The 19,324-nt window shown below is 36.6% G+C and overlaps 1 protein-coding gene across 1 annotated transcript; it reads left to right on the plus strand.

The window, feature by feature from the left end:
* The first annotated feature begins 785 nt into the window (after positions 1-785).
* On the plus strand, positions 786-18,757 carry ARPP19 (cAMP regulated phosphoprotein 19). The gene is made up of 4 exons (XM_036842243.1): positions 786-868; positions 1,108-1,162; positions 10,679-10,801; positions 14,667-18,757. Exons 2-4 carry the CDS (start codon positions 1,118-1,120, stop codon positions 14,835-14,837), a joined length of 339 nt encoding a protein of 112 aa, XP_036698138.1. The 5' UTR covers positions 786-868; positions 1,108-1,117; the 3' UTR covers positions 14,838-18,757.
* The last annotated feature ends 567 nt before the right edge of the window (positions 18,758-19,324 follow it).

The following is a 19,324-nucleotide window of genomic DNA, read 5'->3' on the forward strand; positions in this document are numbered from 1 at the left end:
GCCACAACTGCTGAAGCCCACGTGTCTAGAGCCTGTGCTCCCCAACAAGAGAAGCCACTGCAATGAGAAGCCTGTGCACCGCAGCAAAGAGTAGCCCCCGCTCAATGCAACTAGAGAAAGCCTGTGTGCAGCAATGAAGACCCAACTCAGCCAAAAATAAAATAAATAAAATAAATAAATTTATATAAAAAAAATCATTGGAGGAGTTTGGTACCAGCAGTTTGAGTAAAGTTGTGGGAGTGGACCCCTGGGAGTTGACAAATGAGTGGAAGCTGAATTCCTTCATCAGGTATTTATTGACTATCTAGGAATTTCTGCGCTCTGGGAACAAAACATAAGCAAATACGGACGAGGTCCCTGCCCTGATGTGGCTTATCTAAACAGGAAAAGTGACATTAATAAAGTAATCACAACAAATACTGTCTAATGATAAAGCGTGCGTTGTCGAACTATGCAGAGATGTGACAGCATTTAAGAGGTGGATCTGACCTAGTAAGGTCTCAGTAAAAACCCGAGGCAATGACGTAGGATTGAGGATGTGAAAAATAGGGTTAAGAAGGCGAAGCAGAGTGGGGAGAGACTTGTGGAGCACAGAGGTATGGAGCGCCCAGAAGAAAGTCTGTATGACCGCAGCGCGGAGAGCCAGGAGGAGAGCGGAACCAGGCGAGCCTGGGGAAGTGAAGATAGGAACGCTCCTGGAACCGAAGGGACGAGACTAGGCAGGCGAGGGCGGGGAGAGGCGGCTCCACTCATAAACTACAATTCCCAGGAAGCATTCGGCGGACGGATGTGAGGTGAGCGCGAGCCGCGACCTTTGAAGGAAAGAAGGAAGTGCTTGGGCGTCGCAGAGCGGGAGAAGCGGGCTAAGGTAGGCGAGGGCGCGGCAGGGGCGGCGGGCCGAAGAGGCGGCGGGCCGGCGGCGGGCCGCAGTGGTGGCCGCCCGCCGGGCGCGGCGGGGCTGCGTGTCGTCATAAGGCGGCGGCCATTTCTGCGGGCAGAGACGGCACGGGCGGGCGCTCGGGGAGCGGGGCGGGCCTGAGGCTGCGCGGCGGGCGGGCGGCCTCGGCCACTCGGTAATTGCTTCTCTTCCCGGTGTCTTGTCCGCAGAGGGAGCAGTATGTCCGCGGAAGTCCCCGAGGCAGCCTCCGCGGAGGAGCAGAAGGTGAGTGTGCCCGCGGAGAGGGCCGGGGAGCCCGCAAGGCCCGGGGGCCGTTGCTGCCGGTGGCCGGGCCTGGCGGCGGCCTGGTCCCACCGAGGGCGAAGGGGCGCAGCCGGAGCCAGCCCGGCGCCGGTGCAGAGCCGGTGTGCCGCTCCTCCTCGCCTGGCAAGGCCAGACACTCCGGAACCGGCCGCCGGCAGGAGCTCGGGTAGTTAGCGCCGACGTGGTGCGAGTTGGAGGTTCTCGGCGTCCTGGCTGAAACGTTCCTTTAGCGCCTGGGTGTGTCGGGGTTTCCCTTAATCACTCAGCTGTACACAAGAGCCCGTGACTTGGTCCGTATGCGTGGAGCCTAAGTTTTTCCGTGGGCTGCACTTGGCTCATGAACCTTTATTTTTCCCTCGAAGAACTAACTGTCCAACTGCTTGTATTGTCTGCGTGTTCGTAACTCCAAAGGTGGTACCTCGTGTTGGGGCGGTGACTTAGACCTGGGTTGGAATTTCAGGTCCAGTCATTGTTAGTCGTGTAACCTTGGTCAGTTACTAAACTCTTCAGGCTTCAGTCTTCTAATCTGTAAAATAAGAATAATAGTCCTTGCTGGATACAGTTGTTGTGAGGCTTAAATGTGGTGAGTAACTTACAGCTTTGGCGCAGCGTGTGCTCCGAAATGTGAGCCAGTGGGATTCGCCTATGGTGCTTGACTAAAACTCGAAAGGTTGGAATTTAAATTTTTTTTTGCCAGCTGACTTGATCACGTTTTTCGTGGAAACATGGGAACATTTTGTAAACTCACTTGTAATACCTTGCTCATGTAGGGAAATAGGCCACGGATCGGTGTGATTCAGATTATGGTTATAAAGACTTTATATTTGTCTAGGCTAGTGCTTGCTTCTTCCACCATAATTATTTAAAGAATCAGAGGGCATTGTCATAAATAGGATTTGGTCTAAAACTTGGATTTTGTAAGGGCTTCTGTTTAAGGTTACAACCATGCTCCTAATCAGGCTGAAAATTTGATTAGTGTTTTAAACCCATTCCATGTGTTCTTTACCATGTTAACTTTCCCTGAATTGGATGGTTCTGTTATGATATTACTTGTAAAGTAACTGGAGAAAAAAGCAATAACAAATAATAGGCCAAGTCACTACATCATTCGAGAATATTCCGATGTAAACTATGTTGGGTATTTTTCACACTTTGCTAAAAATCAAACTTGGGGGCAAAAAAAAAAAGTATATATCATATATATAATTTAAGAATTACAGTCATAATCGTAATATTAAATATTATGTATTTATTGTAAAATATTTATCGTGGTGTTCATTATTGCTTAGGATTTAGGAACCCAGATAAAACAGCAAACTCATGTCTGTGCTGTCTTGTCCTAAACACTAAAATCAACCTCAGTTTTGACTTCTGATGCACAATAATGTGCTATGTAATTTTCTTTTATGAGATTTGTTAATATGTTTCCAAAGCGTGGAGTGTTGATTTCTGCCTTGTAAATGCTTTCACTTGGGACAGCCTAATATTTATGTCTCTTAACACGTTTAAGGCTATCTTCAATGTTTTCCTTTTGTGTCTACATTAAAATTTTAATTCAGGTCCTTTGATTTTAGGGCTGCTGTGTGAGTTAGTAATATAACGTCCCTTCTTGAATTAAGGTTTGGCTGTAGATGTTAAGTGGCCTGTAGCATGGATACCCATCCCTAAACATGAGAAAAATGTGCAGAGTCACTTCCTGTGTTCCTGTGGGCCAAATCAACCTGTTTCTTATATTTGGAAGAATAGTTAGATGACCTAAAAAAAATTAGATATTGTTTTTGTACCCAATTGACCTTGAATTAAAGCCAAAGTATTCAGCTAAAATACTTTTATAGTTTTATGGGCGTCAGCCATTGCCTCTGAAAAACTAAGGTAAAGAGATGAGCCTGGCATGGAGTAGAGCTAAGTCACTATCTACCTGAGTAGTATGTGCACTCTGTTAAGAGAAGAAAACTGTATAGGCCACTATTTTTTATTGGCGATACTAATTAAATATTACAACGTAAAAATAAGTATAAACTCCTATCTCTCGTACACCACGCTAAAACTAAAACAAACTAAATACAAAAACATTCTAAATTATTAATTCACTGTGGCATGGTATTTTTGCTGAAACTGAATTTCAGTGTATTGAGACTATGGTAGCAATTGTTTAAAGTGCAGGAGCCTTTTGAGTTTGGCAAGTTAAACCCCTTAGACCATATGATCCCTCATTTCTCCCTTTTTTAAGAGTAAGCTGTATGGTCGTTTAACTGTAGTCTTAGGTACATCATTTACATTTTAAATTCAGCTCTGTTGTTTTCTCATATTTGGATAACTGGAGTAGTAAATGAAAGCTCAGACACAGAAGTACCTAGTACTGCTTATATATAAGATGGCAATTCAAAGCCTAGGATATGCTTATATTTTTCTTTAGATTATCACCGAAGTGAAAAGTAACATTATTTTAGCAGAGACTTCATGGATCCATCATCCACTTTGAATAACACTTAGCTGAGACAGGCATGCAGTCTCATCCTGGGGGGTGAGAAGAGGCATGTGGAGACTTAAACACATAGTTCTGTTTTCATCGTGAGCATCTTAAACTCAGGACTCTCCTTTATCTTTCTTCTCCATGGCACCTAGGATAGTGCCTGGCATTGTTTTGAAAATGTTGGTTAAATGATTTTTCTCCAGACTTTTTGGTTGAAACTATGCCAAAGCACTATATCAATACAAATGACGATACTAGTACTGCAGTTAAAAAAAGAGAGGGATAGACCATGGTAATATAAAAAACCTTAGCTTAGACCCACTTAAGAAATCTGAATGAAAGTAGAAGGATGTTTTATTGTATTTTTTCATATATATGGCTTTTAATTTTTTTAGAGAAGATCTTAATAGGCAGGTTCTCTAGAAAACAGGTTTTCTAGAGATTTTGTTACAAGATTCATCAAATTAAGTTAGTAAGGTGTCTTGGGAAAGGCTAACTCACGTAGAGCTCTCAACTTAAATATTTTTGTCAGTTTAAAAGGTATGCTTGGTGCTTTTGTGACTGGTGGAAGAGGAAGAGAACTACTGTATAAATTACTTCATTATGTCATCAGTAAAGAGTGGATATAAATTGCTTTCCCATTTTCCCAGTTTTAAAAAAATTGTGGTTAATATTGGCCTTTTCTGGGACTGTTTTGACAGTACTTTTGGTAACCAAAAGGCTTAAGATATATTCAGTTTGGAGCACAACCTGCTCCTCTGGTTTGTTGTGCAACCATTGATTCTTAACAATCTAGAAGTAAACCTCAGAAAAGTTTTAAAATGTCTTTCAAAAAAAAAAAGCACTTTCATTTGTTGTGTAGTAAATTGCTGAGATAGCAACAGTGTTTAGGCTTGCCCGTTGTTTGTGCAAGACTTTAATACTTAACAACTTCTATTCCTGAACTTATAAGTGTCTACTAAACATGAACTATTCCAAAGATGAGCTGATGGTGAAACTATCACGTGTTTAGAAAGTTTCTTAACTTTTAAAAAACAGTTGGGGTACATTGTATTTGTTCATTCAGTAGACTTTTATTGAACACCAATTAAATGCCAGGCACTGGGCAAGCAGCAAGGACTTAATAGGACTACAGAATTTTTCCACAGAGGTTGATAACAGTATTGGTCCCTTCCTGACACTATACCAAAGGATTTGTTGGCTTTCATTAATCTTATTCATCAATCAGTGCATCAGTGAACGTATTGCTGAGCAGATTGAGAATTTACTTAGAGAGGTCAGATTTTTATTTGCTGATGTTGTGTAACTTCCCTGCTGAAGACCAAAAAGTGGTATTAATCATTCAAACTTACTATCAATTCCATGACAGACTACAAAATGATCCTTAATTATTTGAATATATGTATGTTTATATATATATATATATATATATATGTATGCTTTTATACCTTATACTCTTTCTACTTACAGAAAGCTTAGCTAGTCTATTTCAATAGAATGATTCACAAAAATGCAAGTGCCTAACATTAATAAATATTAGGCCCTGTGCTAATTGTAGAGTATACAACGAAGATTATTTTGGGGCATATGTTATTGCCAAGAGAATAACTATCACTTAAAATATTGTTTTTAAGTTTTTGTTTTTTGTGCATCATAAGCATACAATATCCTGTTGCAATATCCTGGATTTCTGCTTTCCTAGTTTGTAGCCTACAGTAAAAGTTCCAGAATTCTAATGATGCTTTTTCCCCCCCTCCTCCCAAAGCTATTATCAGCATAGAAACCACTTAGCTAAATGAAGTCACTCATATTCCAGCATCTATTTCTAAAAAGTAGTAAAATTTCTGTGTAACACAAAGGCCTCTTGGAGAGTAAAGTTTCAAAACCAGATTTGAATTTTTAAAAATACTTTCTTCTTGGTTAAGCTTGTCATTTCCCGTCTTTGTTGATCCTTTCTATTGTATCTTTGTTTTCTATTTCATTAATTTCTGCTTTTTATTTTCTCCTATTTTCTTTGGGTTCCGTTCTTTGTCTAACTTCTCAAGTTGGATGCATAGCTCATTGAGTTTTAGTTTTCATTAATATAAGCCCTTAAGGGACACTTGTATCCCACAAATTTGGTATGTGTAGAATTTTTATTATTAGTGAGTTCCAAGTAATGTTTTTTATTCCTATGATTCCTTTTTTAACCACGAATTATTTAGTAATGTACTTTAATTTCCAGATGGCAGGGATATATACAGTTTGAAATAATTGACTTTTAACCTTCTGAATTGCAGTCGTAGATTGTGGCCTGGTTGGAAATGGTTAAGACTTGCTTTACAGCCTAATATTTAGTCAGTTTTTCCATTTGTCCTTGAGAAGAATATGTATTTCCTAATTGTTGGATGCAGAATTAAAATCAAGTACGTTGACTACTTTGTCTTTTTCACCTACCAATATGAGGAAGGTCTGTTGAACTCTCCTATGCTGATAGACTTATCAGTTGCTCCCTATAATTTTGTTGATTTATATATTTTGAGGCTTTCTTATTAGGGGCATAAACATTAGATCTTCTGTATTCCTAATAAAGCTTTTTGGTCTTTTTTTTTTTTTTTCCTTTCTTGTCCTCCTCACCCTCCCCCCCCCCCTTTTTTTTTCAGTTGACTGATTTTCTTCTTCCATTTTACCCCCGCTATTAGTTTGCAAGTTATATACTTTATTTTGTTATTAAATTGATTCCCCCTGAAATTTTATCAAGCCTCCTCAACTAAACAAAGTGTAAAATTAATATCATAAATCTTTTTCTAAATGAGACAGGAACATAGAACACTTAAACTTTAAAAAACTTGTATATTTTTGTTCTGTCCTTTTTGAACCTCACATATTAAGACATTAGAATTAGGAAAGTGAATATGCCAATTATATTTCAATAAAGCTGGGGAAAAAATGAGAAAAGTGACTTGTTCAGTATACATACATACATACCAATTTCTTTGTTTGCTTTTTCCTTCTTTATCTCAGACCTTTTGAGGGATGTATTTTCATTCTAGCTGGAATAAATGTTCAGGAATTCCTTTGAAGGATGTCCAGAAACGTGCAATCACACCAAATTTTGTGTCCTTCTTTGCATTTTTTAACATGACTGTAGGGATAAATTGCCTTTTTTAAAAAAAATTTCTATTGCAGCTTTTTATTTTAAATCACTGTGAAATGAAGTTCTCACAACATAAGACCTCTCCAAACTCCAAAGTCAGGCATCTGGAGTAGACTCTCAGGTCACTTCTCCCTCTTAGCCCTATGCCCACCCCAGTCACCCAAAATCCTGCCAGGACCATCCTGGAGGTGAGGTGATCTCTTTTTATTTGTAATAGTTCTAGCAAAAGTTATACAACAGTTTGTTCCTTTCTTTTTAATTGGCAGTTTACATATATACATATTGCTATACGTATTATCTCCTTTCTTTTAAATTACACAAATACTTTCTAGGAACTATTTCAATAAATTGCTTATTTTACTTGATTTTGTCAGTTAATGTCCTGCTCTGGAGAATAGAAATCAATTTGGGTATTTCAGACAGAAAGGGATATGATTTAGGGGATTAGGTTACAAATTATTTGAAAGGATAGAGTAGCAAAAAGGGGAAGATGATGTTTCCAGAGGTGAGGGATTGCAAAAAAACCTTTGACCCTGCAAGAGTGAGCACTATTCTGAGCCCAGCATCCTCTACCCCATCTCAGGTAGCTGCTACAATAGACCCTAATCATGAGCTTGATGCCCTTCTGCAGGAACACACAGGAGCTACTGCTGTCTGCACATTGTGTGGCATCACCAGGAATAAAATGGATTCTTTTTCCCATGCCTTTTAACCTGTTGTAGGTACCATTGGCGGAACCTTATAGGAATTCAGTTTGGGAAATGTGCTTTCAGGCTTCTAACTGTAGCGATTCAGAGGAGTGTTTAGAGAAGGGTAAGTGTGGGCTGAATGCCCATGGACACAGTCCACCACCTGACGTGTTATTAATATTCCACAAGCAAACTGTACTTGCGTCAGATCATTGGTGAACATCCAGGCATTTGAACTTGCTTATCAGTAAGCCCTAGAACTGTATACATCTGCAAAAGGTTTAAGAATGTTTCTGTATGATCCATTAAAAGTATTGTACGTGTCTTGATGGTACTGACTACATTTTAAAAATGTAGCTTTGGTCATATTTTCCACCCTTTTGGTGTTAAATGTAGCTGAAATTCTGAATCCAACTGCAAAGTTACACCTAGCAGGGACTTGCCATTGTGCTATGTATTTGGCCAGAAAGTCCAAGAATTGGTTTGTTTTTCTAGGACATATTACAAATTTATTGTAAATCTAAATAATATTTTCAGCTGTAGGTGCTGTTTTGCCCAAAATATTTTTCGATAGTAAACTGTTTCAGTTTAATTAAACTGTTTCATTTAATTGAATATTATATGTAAATATATACATAAATGTGTTCCTTATTAAGAAAATAGGGGAGTGCCAGATAAGATGGCATATTGTGAACAACTTTTTTTCTCTCGTATATAAAATGGGGAAATCTGCAGAAACGCTGGAAACTAGGGAAAGTTGCTACCCCATACTAGAAATTCCAAGGAATCTTTCTTAGATACAGAGAACTGATAATTCAAATCAAACAAAGAAGTGGAGCACTCCCATTTCCCAAGCCTAAGAAAGCTGGATGGTTTTAGTGGAAATGTAGGACTCTGTTAACATCCTTTAATTTGAAGGTGCTGGGACTGAAAGGCTATAATCGGGTTGGAGTCCTTTTCAACCAGTGTCCAAATTTAACGTCAACCAGTTTAAAAAACAATTGTATAGTGGAACCCAAGAGTAGGTCCCTCCCAAGTCCACTTATAAATTAACCACTATGGATACCCTGGGGCTGTAGTAGCGAAGGGAAGCCTCTGTGGTGACCCAGCGCACTCTCTTACACTGAACTGGGAACCTTAAATTTATATTACTTCTCCAGCTTATCTGATGAATACAGTGTAGTCATATCTTGTATGGGGGTTAGGTTCTAAAGTTAGTAAGGCAAAAAATCACATATAACTGAAATCACCCTTGAAAAACCCAATGAAGTCATGATCACATTAGAGACTGCCCCATCAATTCTCAGTAGGTCAAGTGGTAGTCAGTCACTTTTTTGTCTAGTGTTTGAACAGATGGCTGGGCTGGTTCTTCAGTTGATTGCCAGCTGAGGTAGTTGACTCCTGTTATAGGGGCTGAGTTTTTAAACACTGGAATGATAAACAGTATGTTGGTACACTTACACTCTGAAAGAGACATACTCTGGGATTGAGACTCTCCTGGGAACGCAGGGTTGCATCATACACCTTACACTTGAGCTACCCTTTTTGAATGGAATGACTGGCAGAATCACCGATACTATTTAGAGTCTCTATCTCTGACTGGGCACACATATAGTTGAATTTTTTGTACATCGAGTGAACGATGCAACCACTGTAAAAAGAATGAAAATCAAAATATGTAGATGCATGAAACTGCAGCATAAGAAGAGAGTAGAACACTTGAAGCAGAAGGAAGCATACACATAAAAGAAGCCCCATAGAAAGGGTATATTTGACAGCAGCAGCAGCTTTATTCTCAAAATCCTCTAAGACTAAAAATGAGAAGAGGTAACAACACATGAGGAAGCTTTTGAAGATGAAAAAAAATCTTGACAATCTATAAGGTGAATAAAGTTGATTATAAAGCGTATGAAAATACTTTTGAGAAAGATATATGCAAAAATTATATGAAGTTGTTTCTTGAGTTCCTAGATTAATAAATGATTACTTGCTGCTGTGTAAGAACAGTAGGCTTGGCATTTATGGATAACAGTTCTGCTTTCTGACTATTCATAAATAACCTGGAAGAATCAAGATATGCAGAGGTGTGTAATTTTGCTGAGCTGGTGTGCAGAAATGAGTCCATTAGCTAAAAAGTGTGCCTTGCCATTGCCCAGCCTCCCCTATCAAGGCAGCTCTGTTTTTCTTGATTCATTCATTCTTCTGCACTACTTGCCAAGAAGTGGTAAACACTGCTTCCCTATAAAATATTACTCTTGGGGACTTCGCTGCAGTCCAGTGGTTAAGACTCCCTGCTTCCACTGCAGGGGGCACAGTTTCCATCCCTGGTTGGGGAACTAAGATCCCACGTGCCGTGTGGCACAGCCTATATATATATATATATATATATATACATATATATATATATACATATATATATATATACATATACATATATATATATATATATATATGGAAGAAAGTAAGCTATATCAAGACTGGTGTTAAAAGTGAATAGGCTTAAGATATTGATAGTCCTTGGTCAGAAAACATATTTTTGATGCATTAAAGATGGGATCTTTGGCATGAAAACTGTTTGCCATTAAATATGGGTAGAAATTAGGCAATAAAATATACAGATGTAAAGATTGACAGAGATGATGTTTCTCCCCTTTAAAAATAACAAGGTCTTCTGCATTATTCAAGGAAAATATTACCATATTTTACCAGCTTACCAGTAAGCTGCTGTTAATTTCTATTAAAGATTCTCAGAGCTTTCAATTGAATATGATTTCGAATAAACAGGAGGTCAAAAAGCTCTTTTTTATTTTAACAGTATTAAGATGGTTCTCTAAATATGGGCAAAGAGCTGATGAGTTCCATAGAAGGTGACTAACTATAAATGTATTATACATGACTGGAAAGTAATGGCAAGCAAGACTTCAGAGCTGAGCTATCTTGATATTTTTATCCAGTGTGTGGGGTGTTATACATGCATCACAGCTATAATAGAGCTATCACATGGATCATTTGAAAAACAAGACAGAGATGTTTTAAAAGCCTCTGTGCTTGATTTCTTAGTCTATTGCTGCATTATTTGGTATTTGACAACTGAAGTCAGAATCCAGATATTTAAAAGGTGGAATTATCTAAAATAACTGTATTGTAATAGAGAAGTAATTTATTTAAAATTATTTCAGGAAATGGAAGACAAAGTGACTAGTCCAGAGAAAGCTGAAGAAGCAAAATTAAAAGCAAGGTATCCTCATCTGGGACAAAAGCCTGGAGGTTCAGATTTTTTAAGGAAACGATTGCAGAAAGGGGTAAGTTCTCATGTGTAAATCTTCAAATGTTTAAGTCCTGTGAACTCAGTGTGCCGACAGAGATTGTGAAATGGGTGTCTGTGTTTATAGCTCTTTACCACCAGATGTGTGTGCATTGATAAGTATATATGTTGGCTATAGTTATATGTGGATTATTTTCTCAAATAAACCAAATTTCAAGGGAATATTTTTTTCAGCTTTATTGAGTTATAACTGACGTAAAATATTATGTAACTTTAAGGTGTACAGTGTGATGATTTGATACATGTACATATTGCTAAATGCTTACCATAATAAGGTTAGCTAACACATCTTTTACCTCACATAATTACCATTTTCTTCTTGTTATGGTGAGAACATTAAAGCTTGACTCTCATAGCAACTTCCAAATTTACAATCCAATATTGTTAACTGTAGTTAACACCATGTTGTCCATTTATTAGATCCCTGGAACTTACGCATCTTATAATTGAAAGTTTGCACCCATTCACCAGCATCTCCCCATTTCCCCCACCACTCAGCCCCTGGCAACCACTGTTCTACTCTGTTTTCTGTGAGTTTGATGATTTTAGATTCCACATATAAGTGATGTCATACACTAATTGTCTTTCTACCAAAAGAATATTTTAACATTAATTTTAGTTTAACACATTACTTTTAAAAGTGGCAAAATATAGAATGGTGTTTTTATATAGCATGAAAGAATGACATTCACAGCTTTGAAATAATAGAATGACAAAGAAGGATTATACCAAAACATAAAAATAAAATCCTTGTTCCATGAAAAGTAATATGGTGGGGAAATTATTATAAAAATGTTAGTTAATATTTGTAATACATAAAATGGTTTTTCAAATACACAAGAAAAACATTAAGGTGCCCTAGATAAAGGATTTTAGCAGAGGAAATATTGTTATTAAACACAGAAAAAAATGTTTATCCAGGATAGAAATGAATGAAGTATAAATTAGAACAATTATTTCTTTGTAGCTTTAACTATAATAAAAAGCAGCATCACTATTCAACAGCAGAGATGTAGTAAGTAAATTGTGATAAGTCAACAAAGTAGAACATTATGTGGTCATTTAAAAAGCAAAGACCATAATGTAGGGGATAAACAGAAAAAAGCATCATTGAGAAACATGTTCTACATTCTGTGTAAAATGTATCCGTACCAAGTCTCATTTTGAAATCATCCCATCAGATGTGGTTTTAGTATGAAATTATGTAATTTTCTTTGATTATTATTATTTGGATTTGGGATTTGACTGATTATTAGTGTTTAGGAAACTTTTTTTCCTTTGCTAATCTTCAGTATAACTTATGCTAACAGCCTTTCTTCCAACATTTGGGCTTTGACTTTGTCATTTTTCTCTAGCTTCAATGATTTATGACTTTTTAAGTATCTTCAAGTTAGAATTTATATACATTGTATCTTGGCGTTGGTGTTATAGATGTAAATAGTTGTCAATAAGAAAATCCCACTTGAATCAAGAAATTTATATAGAATTTGAGAAGGGAGCTCTTCAGTGATTCAGTATTTTACCAAAATGTCAGTGAATAAGCACTTTTATATTAGGGAAATGAAGTGTTATATTCAACTATATAATTTCTTACTATGTTAAAAGAGTTTTGTTTTTTAAAAAATGTCTGGATCACAGGGTTTTAGTTTTCCTCTGTCGTAATAGCAAACTGGCAAGTTATCTTAGTATCTTTAAACAGTTTCTTGTTTATTTGAGAGGGTTGGTTAGATATCATTTATTTTAGGTCCCTTTCTGTTTTATTGTACTCGTTAATGTTATTTATTCGGATACCTATTTTTAGGCTTTTAATAATATGACGTGTGAGGGATATCAAGCAGCAGTCTGGCCCATGTTTTTTCATATTTGTGGAGTTTGTGAAGTCCCAAGAAAACTGAGGATCCAGTTTTAAGAAACATGGCCTTAAAATTAAATATTTTCACTTTGGTGATCCAGTAGTGTCAGTGCAATTATAAATATGGATGTAAGTGTGGCCCTTAAATTGAAGTGGGAAAAGGCTCGTATAAGAGTGTCATCTAGATGGTACAGAATATGTTAATTTTTAAAATTTTCACTTACACAAAATTTAAAAATTGTTAAAGACAAGTAATATTGCCTTCTTGAACTGTATCTTTTCCAATATGAGAAACATTGATCTAGTTCATTCCTCTACCTAGAGCAGTTATAATTATTAAGCATTGAGTTTAGTTTTTCTCTCACCACACTAAATAAATTTAATTCCTTTTCCTCAAGCAAAGTAGCCTAATCTACAGTTAAGTGTGATCCCCTTGTGATGAACCTTTGGTTACTATAAAATAGGTAACATTAGAAACAGACTTTATTACATTGGGGAAAATCTGCCTAAAATTTGCACTATGTGTTAAAGTTCTCATTTTGTGCTTTTGACTCTAAGAAATTTGGCAGTCTGCTTTCTCTTTTAGAGGCTACTAAACTTCAGAAGTAACTCTCTAACATAATATAGTACATCAGAAGTTCTGAGGTTTTTTTTTCACTACACTTATTTTGAAACATGCAGAAATGAAGCTGCAGCAAGTCTTAGAAAGGCCTGGTCCAAGTGACACATGAAAAGCAATTTCTAACTTTAGACTCTGGCCTAAGGCCAGATGCTTATAAAAGAATAGTCACTGGAGGGAGGCAGCCGGTGAGACCTTTTTTTCAGGCCATTCAGCAATCTTAAACTAAGCTGTGAGTTCCTAGCTCCTTCATTTACCACTTGAGTTACCTCTGAAGTCTCAAAGAGAATATTTATATATCCCCCCTTCATCCTTTGTCCAAGCCCTCATCTCGTATCTGGATTATTCCTTCTTGTCTATGCTATAGGCAAAGGTTAGGTTCCCCTCCTTTGAGTAACCATAGCACCTCATGTATTTAAAACAGTGTAACAGTGGATTTATTTGGCTGTTGTCCATCTTTATATCTCTCTTCATGATTCACACAGTGCCTCGTGTAGTATTGCAGGCACTCAGTAAAGGTGGGCTAAACATGATAGGTGAAAGTCAGAACCCAGGCAAATTCATCTGTTTTTACCTCGGAACAGACTAACTCATGTAGATTATCTATATTAAGGTTGATCTTTAGCTCCACAGTTTCTATTTCAGTGATAAATGGTGTGGTTGTTACCGCATCCATCTCTCCAACTAAAAAGAGCGATTGTTGTACTTAGTGTCTTAGGTGAAAAATGGTGGTATAGGATAGGGATATGTATTTTAAGTGATAATTAATTTCTAATGAGTTCATTTCGTCTATTACCCTAGCATTTATATTTTAACCTTAATTTTTATGTTAGTGAACTGCTCTAATTCAAATAAATGGTTTAAATCTTTACAGAAAAGTTCATCTTAGATGACAGAGTACCAGCAACTATAAATAATAGTTTTAATAATTGTAAGCTTGATTGGAGGTGGGTGACATCCCAAATGCAAGTTGGTGGATTGTGTGTTTTTATTTTCAAAATCATTTAAACAAGAAATTCATGCTGGTTTTTCCATTAGTAAGTGAAAGGCTTGTGTCCCACTCTTTAAGTCCGGGGCTATTAGCTCCCAGATAGATTGATATGGAAGTTGATATCAATATTGAGGGTTCCATACTGGAACTAGAATGATATAAGTAAGCCTGAAGAAGGGGTTCTTGCCTGACTTCTCAGCTGTTGACTTGTGATAGAACTCACTATAGAGTCATAGCTATTTCGTGTAGTTGATGTTTTTGTTTAAAAACTTATAGGTTTATTTTATTTTGACGGTACAGGGTCACATCTAGATCTTAAACCAGTGTAATTGCATATGAAAGCTTTTTAAACTCTAGTCTGAATTTTTTTTTTCTTGTAGCAAAAATATTTTGATTCTGGGGATTACAACATGGCTAAAGCAAAAATGAAGAACAAGCAACTTCCTACTGCAGCTCCGGATAAGACAGAGGTCACTGGTGACCACATTCCCACTCCACAGGACCTTCCTCAACGGAAACCATCTCTTGTTACTAGCAAGCTGGCTGGCTGATTAAAAGAGCTGAACTGCATGAATCTTCTAATTCCCATTATTTCTCCTTAATATGTTACTTCTCCACTTTTTATTTCCTTTCACTCACTAAGTCATTTGAGAGTTATGGCTTTGCAGGTAGTGGTAGTGTGTGTGTAAGGGAATATACATGTGTAGAGTTTTGATTAGTTTAACAGTGCACTGATGAAAAGAACATGTTAGAGCAATGTAAAGTAATCTACTTGAAAATAATTGTATATATTACCTAACTCCTAGTGTAGGGCTGGTTCCAACAAGTAACAAGCAAGTTTTACAGTTTTGGCTTTCTTTAATTCATCTTAATTATAGCTTTGTATGTTACTCTTATTTAATGTAACCTCTATTGTATTGATTTCTTGTGTATTTTCCTTTTGGATTTTGTAAAACAGAAGTTTAAGACCACAAGTTAGAAGAAAGGTCACATATTTCAAACACAAATAGATGGGGCTTCAAAAGATTTGTATCCTGTGCTTGAACTTGAATGGCCTTAAATCTGTTTCAGCTTTAACAATAGAATTTTACTTGGGCAATATTTGCCCATTCTGGTGTAACTTATGTGACTCTAGTGCTTAACAGCTGCTGTTGAAGCTAGTATTATTATTCAGTTCTTTAGTGTTAGAATACCTTTTGTTGTTGAAGATGTGAATGAAGTGTGCATGTGCATCGACTGTTCAATTCACTTTTGTGCCATTTTTGTAAATACAGTAGTTTTGCACAACCTCTCACAACTGTCTGTATTAATTTCACATATTAAAGAGTAGATGATGTGCCAACCAGAAGCACAAGAGTTCCTACACAAAACCCTGTGTCATTAGAGCTTCTGCATAGTAAGAGTAGTTTACAGTCTTGGGGTTATAGAATACCAAACTGAAATCTTTGCTCAGTCTGCCATAGACTTAAGCTTTTTCATTTGTTCCTCATATCCATGACATTCAGTGGCCTTGTGCAAATATGATATGTTGCTTAGGCATATCTTTTGTCCTATGCAGAACATTTCATTTTGACTTTTATGAAAATTACAATTCATGTAATTTATATAAACTTTTTTAATGTAGAAACTTTTTACTTCCACAGTCAATTTTGGGGACACTAGAATAAAATACTTTGCCTCCTGTGGCCCCTCCCTTCTTTTTTTCTTGCTTCTTTGACTCAAATTGTGTTGGGCTGTGCCGTGCAGTCTCTTCAGAAACATAGGTGTCTATATCTTGAAATTTGCTCTGTTGAATGCTGTATATTCTAACACAATAATGATATTTTCCTTATAATTTCTCAGTTGTTGATTAACCACTCTTAATCCTGTATTGTTAAGAATTGACAATTGTTTAAATAAAAGGAAATTTATAATGAAACAAATATTTGAGAAGATTGGCCCAGGAACCTAGTCAGGATGAGCTGAATTTTAAGTAATTATAATGAGCTAAGTGAATTAGGCTTGTGACAATTAGAGAAATTTACATGATAGGTGGAACATATTCATAATAAATACTTAGATATTTTGTTTCTATAGATGTCACTTTAATAAAATATAATACTTGTGGTTTATCTAGTTAGTAAGAACTTTTAATTAACAGACTTCACTGGGACAAATTTACTGGTCTTTTAGGCGCTCTTCCCATGATGCTGAGGATATGTAGGCTGAGATGATAGTATATTTTTCTTCATCTTTGACTTGTGCAGGGCCTCCCCCTCTTTTGGATCCAGGCATCTTTTCTGGAACTTGGCTCCATTTGTATACCTGCTTTCCTATGACCCCAAATCACCATAGATGGTGCCTTGAGCATAGTACCTGCACTTAAAGGCTGCCTAGCTCTCTGAGGAAAACTTGCTGATTATCTTCCTGCTTCACCCACCCCAAAAGGCAGAAAACAACAAAATCGATAATGTGCTAATTTGTTATTATGAGGATTAGTTATATATAAATAGATTTGTAATGGGAGTAAGTAGGTTGTTCCAAAGTATGTATAATCATTGTAGGATTATTTAAGGATTACAAAATACCCCAAAGTAGAATATCTAGTGGTTTTGTTTTGTTCTGTTTTTGTGACTGTTTGCAAGCTAGCACCATCAAATTCACACACACATCAGAGATTAATCGGAAAGATCAGACCACGTTACTGATTATGGTAGGACTCCTGTTATGGTTTGCGACAAGTGACGTAATCTCTGCCTGAGTTTTCATTTGTAAAATACAATACTAATATTAACCTACCTCGAAACTTGTTGAGGATTTGTGAAATACTGAGTAAGTGCCCAAAATAAAATACTGTTGATTGTCTTTTTATTAAAAGTAAATTTCCTCATTAAACCAACCTGCCTTCTGTAAAGTCACAGTGATAGAAATCTCAGGATTTTCCATCAGAAAAGACCTGTCATTTAGGACTTGTAGGTATAATTGCTTAGCCTCCATTATTGGTGCTTGGGATAGAGGTTTTACATTCTTCTGTTTTTGTTCTGCTTCAAAGCTCAGTTTATTGAAGACATATTTACAGGCTGTTTCACCATTGCTTGAATGAAGATTTTTGACCAAGATGGGCTTAAACATTTCTGTGGTTTCAGAATTGTGGTTTGAGAAATGGCCAATTTTAATCATTGTCCTTCTTATTATAAATGAATGTTGGAGTAAACAAGTTGGAGATAAATACTTCATGAAAACTAGCTAATGTCTGAACTCAATTACCTGTTTTATGTCCAGGAGCTCCTATTTGATAATACAGTTCTGAGAAACATTTCATTTTTAAAGGCTACATCTGACTAAAACAATTATAGTTATTGGCATGTTGGGATAGTAAGGACTGTTGGATTGTTTTGATGAACTGAAAGGAGCATTTTTGCAGTCTATTTACAAGTTATTCAATATTCCTTTGCTGCTCACCTAAAAATAAGTCTTAACTATTCATCAAGCCCTCTACTTGTTGTTACTTCACTTGGAATTTGTTGCTGTTTTTACTTGATGTAACAAAACTATACCTCTGAATGTTTATTGATACTTTTTACTAAATCAGACATGTATTCTTTCTCAATCCAAATTAGTGAAGTTTTATCAGGGCTGAAATATCTCTACTTGAATTGTGCTCTAAACTTGGTGTTTGGTGATCCAGGGGCAGGTATCCAATAGTAAGAGCATGTCTGAGTGGCAACTTAAGCAGTTTCTGTGGTGGCCTTTTTACATTCCCCAACATTCAGACACATGTCTTCCATTTTTCATTTTCCTTTTTCACCTCATTTTACTTCACTTCTCCCCCCTCCCATCCCTGCTTATTTCTTAAGCCTCCTGATGGCATCTATTAAATGGTATTTAGGACTGATGAATGAACAATGCTTTAATACCCTTCCCAATATAACACAATTAAGGACCCATTTAAAATTTTCTAAAGCACTGTTTTCATCTGGATAATGACAAGTTTGAGCCACCGTCCCAACTCTGCAATTCAGCATGCAGTGCCAGTGTTCCCCCATATCCCTTCTCCCCCTGACATCACACCACACCTTGTAAAATTGGGATCAAAGAAGTCTCATTCTGGGATTGTTAATCTAAGGATAAAAACACTGATTTTAATACTGTTTTACTAGTTTCTGCCTTTTAAAGTAGGTAGGCCTATGGGTTTTATTCTGGAAATCACTGATGGTCATGACAACCATTAATTATGTTTGTATTATGTTATTTATCAACTAAACGGCATTTGAAAGAAAAATCTAATTTCTTTAATATACCCTCAAATCTGTTACTGCATCTTTTATTTGTGATGCAGTAGGACACTTGCCTGTATTAAAAGGGCCAAGAGTAAATGCCTTTTTTGTTGAACATGTCTATAGAGTTGGCAGTTAATGCTGATATTTGTCAAATAGCCCTTCCAAAAGTATACTTGTGAAATACACAAAAATAAATTGATCTACTTAATTTCTATTGATTTGATTTGCAGTTTTTGTCTCATTTAAGTGTTATATTGTTTTTCAGTATATTTTCTGAAGTTGATCCCTTTAGATTTCAGCTACTACGATATGCAGAAAGAATTTGACTGTTGTAGTCTTAAATTTTGTTTTAATTTAAATAGTGTTCTTTTATGAGATCCTAGCAGCCTAACTTAATATTTGTAAAGACTTTTGTAATTTAGGTAACATGAAATGTTTGCAGATTGTGAGTCTTTTCCATCTCAGGTATAAAACACTCTAGTACAATACTGTCAGAAATAGAAAGATGGATGAGACATTCTGAGAAATTTTATATATATACAGTTGACCCTTGAACAATATGGGGGGTTAGGGGTGCCAACCCTGGGCGCAGTTGAAAATTTGTGTATAACTTACAGTCTGCCCCCCTTATCCGTGGTTCTGCATCCACGGATTCAACCAATCACAGATTGTGTAATATCGTAGTGTGTATTTAGTGAAAAATTCCACCTATAAGTGGTCCCACACAATTCAAACCCATGTTGTTTAAGGGTCAACTGTATGTGTGTGTGTGCATTTAG

Source organism: Balaenoptera musculus, chromosome 2, assembly GCF_009873245.2.
Source record: "Balaenoptera musculus isolate JJ_BM4_2016_0621 chromosome 2, mBalMus1.pri.v3, whole genome shotgun sequence".
Lineage (NCBI taxonomy): Eukaryota > Metazoa > Chordata > Mammalia > Artiodactyla > Balaenopteridae > Balaenoptera > Balaenoptera musculus.

What these genes read in the sequence shown, in the direction of transcription:
- ARPP19 (XM_036842243.1), top strand. Translation starts at nt 1,118, where the DNA reads ATGTCCGCGGAAGTCCCCGAGGCAGCCTCCGCGGAGGAGCAGAAG. An exon ending in CCTCCGCGGAGGAGCAGAAG is followed by an intron (nt 1,163 to 10,678) that starts GTGAGTGTGCCC and finishes AAATTATTTCAG; the next exon opens with GAAATGGAAGACAAAGTGAC. An exon ending in GGAAACGATTGCAGAAAGGG is followed by an intron (nt 10,802 to 14,666) that starts GTAAGTTCTCAT and finishes TTTTTCTTGTAG; the next exon opens with CAAAAATATTTTGATTCTGG.